We start from the raw sequence: 4,176 nt of genomic DNA on the forward strand, positions 1-4,176 counted from the left end.
AGCAGGTTAAATGTCTATTCTCCCAGCCAGCAGAGCGGCCTTTTCCATGTTTACCAGCCAGCAGAAAAAAAAAAAAAACGGAATTCAAATAAGCGCCACAGGGTTGCTTCGAAATTGCGGCGCTGATTCGAGTATATACGGTAAAAATTAATAACACACAGCCTTATCTCTCGCTTGTCAACCAAGAATAACAACAACTACAATGGTAATGAAAAAGGAACGTCACTAAGCCTTCCCTAGATGTACCTTTTGTGAATCCTATTCAGTCCAACTTAAATAAAATACATCAGGCGGTTTAATAGGTTTTGATAACGGTGAACTCGCGCGAACTCCCATTGTTCTCACTGATTAATACCATAACATACATTAATTATATTACCCATAAAATAAATGTTTACCTGGGCTCAAGTCATATTTCCTCTCCTGTCACTACAAGCTTAAGAAAAAGAAACAGAAAAACATTATTATTATTTTCATTATGAATATGGGGAAAATAATATTAAATTTAGACAACAGACAAATCTAATAATAAATAGGTCAGTGTTTGTCCAGGGTCACATCCAACTTCAATATGATGTATGAAATATCAGCATATCCAGGTTAACATGGTATAACAATTGCATACTTGTAATTTCCTACTAAATTCTTATTTATTATCTGTTTCTTAGAATATGTATTGAAATTACTGCAGAGAGAAAAGTGTATGCTGAACTACTAGGACTCAAAAGCTGAGTTTTAATCTCTTGAATGTAGAACTTATTCCATAGTGTTTCCTTTTTTATATCAATGAGAGCTATAAGGATGAGAAAACCAATGGAATATTGTGTTTTTCAGTTAATATTAATCAGCCTAGACATATTATTTCAAACTTGACCTGTTGCAGCCATTGTTTAATTCTGCAGTATCTATTCTAAAAAGACACTTGTAACAAATCTTAGTGTGGGTTAAGTAAGATAGCAAATACAAAAACATGAATTCTCCATGTAACGTCCTACCGTTCTAGAAGTATATTGTTTTAATGTGAGGGTACATGGGTTAATAAATCATAATGAAACTTCTTAATACAAATAGGGCTGTATAAGTAAAAGGATTACAGAGGATAACCTTCTTTAAAATGACTCAGTCAATTCTAAACATGCCCACCCCCCTCCACAGGCATTTGTCATTTTTTAATTCGAAAGCTGCAAATGCCTGCCCCCGCTGTGGGGCCAGTAGATACATACAAAACCTCACCATGGAAATAAAAGTTGGAACAAATGCCCCAGTATCAAAGCAAAAGTTACATGTACGTCACCTTGTAAAAAGCTGAAAATTGTTACTGTCAAACTCCGAAAACAGTGAACACCTGAAAATTTTCAGGAATGTTGATTGTGTACTGGCCAAACACAATTAAGTTCAGGAATATGCAAGCAAAACTCTAAACCACAAACTAATTACCATTGCTGTTTGTGTGTAAGTTATCTTGTGCCTTATTGCCTGATTCTCGTAACAAAAAAATATTCCATGAATATTTCTGGTGTTCATGGTTTTGTGAGTTTCACAGTAAACATACTTAACAACTTAACTCAGCAACCTTACAGTTTTCCTGATATCCATACAGACCCCAAAGACACTGCAAAGAAAACAACTTTACAACCCAAAATTACTTTATAAGATAAACTTTCCATGGTAGACTTGGAAAACAGTATTGCATATACAGAGCGCATACATAAGTACAAGTTTAGATGGTACCCCTTAAGGGGGTAAGGTTAATTAAACAATGAAAAATTCCTACCCAAATGAAGCTTTTGTCAATGAAAAATGCCCACTGTAGGAACAAAATGCCAGAAAACTCCCAGGGAGAATGGGTATGCTTGGAATTGACTGAGCATTAGGATAAATGAAATAAATATATTTACACGTACAACTACAGAGCATTTGAATTGAGATAAAATCTTTCTAACACAGCGTAGAAGTACCACACAATAAAAGAAAGGATGATATTCTGTCAAATTTTTGAAGCTTTTAGTTCTTCCTTGGAGTGGATCTCTGTGCACCGCTTTGGCGCATCCGGAGTTCTTCACATTCTTGACGACTTTCTTTTTATTGCGCGTACCGAAGAGCAATGCCACACCGATTTAAGCAATTTTCTTCGTATGTGTGATTATCTTGGCGTGCCCATTGCTCAGGAAAAAACTTGTGGACCATCTCAAGTCATACAATTTGCGGGTATCACACTCGATTCAATTAATCAGGAAGCTCGTTTGCCGGAAGATAAGCTTCAAAAATGCCGCCTATTACTTGAATCCTTTTGCAAACGTCGTAAAGTTACTTTGCGAGAATTACAGTCTCTAATAGGCCTATTAAATTTTACCTGTTCTGTAATCGTCCCTGGGCGTGCTTTTCTTCGCCGCCTAATTGATCTCACTATTGGGGGGAGACGCCCACATCATCGCATTAGGCTCACTAAAGCAACCAAACACGATATGGAGGTATGGCTAAAATTTCTCAGGGAATTTAATGGCCGTTCCTTTTTCTTGGATGATAAGTGGCACACATCTCCTCCTCTCGAATTGTATACCGATGCGGCCGGATCAAAGGGCTATGGTGCTATCTTTGGCCCTCACTGGTTCTTCGGCTCTTTTTCGAATCAGTGGCAATCCTTCAATATTACCTTTCTCGAACTATTTCCTATTGCCCTCTCAGTGCGTATTTGGGGTTCTCAGATGGCCAACCGATGTATCGTGTTTGTTACTGATAACGCTGCCCTGGTCAGTATTATCAATCAACAGACATCCAAACACAAATTAGTTATGATATTGATCCGTGACTTGGTTCTAACTGCTCTCAATTATAACATTATCTTTCGTGCTCGACATATACCAGATCTTAATAATACCCGGGCCGATTGTCTTTCACGATTTCAGATAGCACGGTTCAAGGAACTTTCACCCCAAGCAGACGAATTGCCAACAATAGTGCCCGAGATTCTTTTGCCCAAGAGTTGGTCGCTAACTTAGAGAGTCTCTTGAGCTCTGTATTGGCGTCAGGTTCGGGTCAGTCATACCGTAGAGCGTGGACACTATTTCGTGAATTTCACGAGAAATTTTACAAGACAAAAGCCTTCCATTTACCGTTAACCACCGCGTCTTTGGCGCTTTTTATTTCTTTTCTCGACGGTAGAAATCTTTCGCCTTCGACTATTCTTTCTTATCTATCGGCCATTGGTTACGTCCACAAGATGAAAGGTTTGCATGACCCCACAAAGGCTTTCCTTATTCAAAAACTTTTGACCTCGCTCAGTCGTCAGAAATCGTGTGATGTCAGGTTACCGATATCTAAACCTATCTTGCATGACCTCGTAAGCTCTCTCCAGCACACCAACTCTTCGGCAGCACAGCGTATACTTTTTTCAGCCATGTTTCTCACAGCTTTCTATGGTTTCTTTCGCATCGGTGAACTAGCGGCCAGGAGCGCGTGTCACACTACCGTAATTTCGTACGATAACATCCGATTCCTCGCATCCGGTGGGAAAATCCACTCTATTAAGATCACAATCACCCATTTCAAACATAACACAAGCAATCGCCCTTTTGACCTTGTTATTCCTGGTGATGAATCTTCACCGTTTTGTCCTGTGAAGTTCATACTCCGGTATTGCCATCTCCGGGGTAACAAGCCCGGTCCCCTCTTCTGCCATGCAGACAATACACCGATTACGGTTAACCAATTTAACACCGAACTTAGGCGCTGCTTAAATTTCTGTGGTTTAAATGCTCAACGCTATAAGAGTCACAGCTTTCGCATCGGCGCGGCCTGTCTCGCAGCAGACAAAGGTTTTTCTGACGCCCAGATTCGCGCTCTTGGCCGATGGAAGTCTGATGCCTTTAAACTTTACATTCGTAATTCTACATTACAAGGAATTTAAAGGAATTTAATTTCGCATGGGTCAGACATGGGCTGCCATGCATCTTGTCTGTCATATGTAGAACTTTTCGCTAATATCTACCTAATTGGTGGTCACGCAAGGGCTGCACCATAACGTGTTTGTAGTACTTTATAAAATCGTAACATTTCACAATGCCGCGTGTGTATGCGATGATGGTCAGACAGGGGCTGCATCATCTCATACAAGGACTCTCCAGTGCGTTTCTTCATTGCAGAGTCTGTTTCGCTGTACCAAAAAAAAAACAAAAA

General features: G+C 39.6%; 1 protein-coding gene across 1 annotated transcript; it reads left to right on the forward strand.

Annotated features, from left to right (window-relative positions):
* The first annotated feature begins 1,976 nt into the window (after positions 1–1,976).
* LOC140926083 (uncharacterized) lies at positions 1,977–3,907 on the forward strand. The gene is made up of 2 exons (XM_073375881.1): positions 1,977–2,208; positions 2,907–3,907. Exons 1-2 carry the CDS (start codon positions 1,977–1,979, stop codon positions 3,905–3,907), a joined length of 1,233 nt encoding a protein of 410 aa, XP_073231982.1.
* The last annotated feature ends 269 nt before the right edge of the window (positions 3,908–4,176 follow it).

The sequence above is a fragment of the Porites lutea genome, chromosome 2, assembly GCF_958299795.1.
Source record: "Porites lutea chromosome 2, jaPorLute2.1, whole genome shotgun sequence".
NCBI lineage: Eukaryota > Metazoa > Cnidaria > Anthozoa > Scleractinia > Poritidae > Porites > Porites lutea.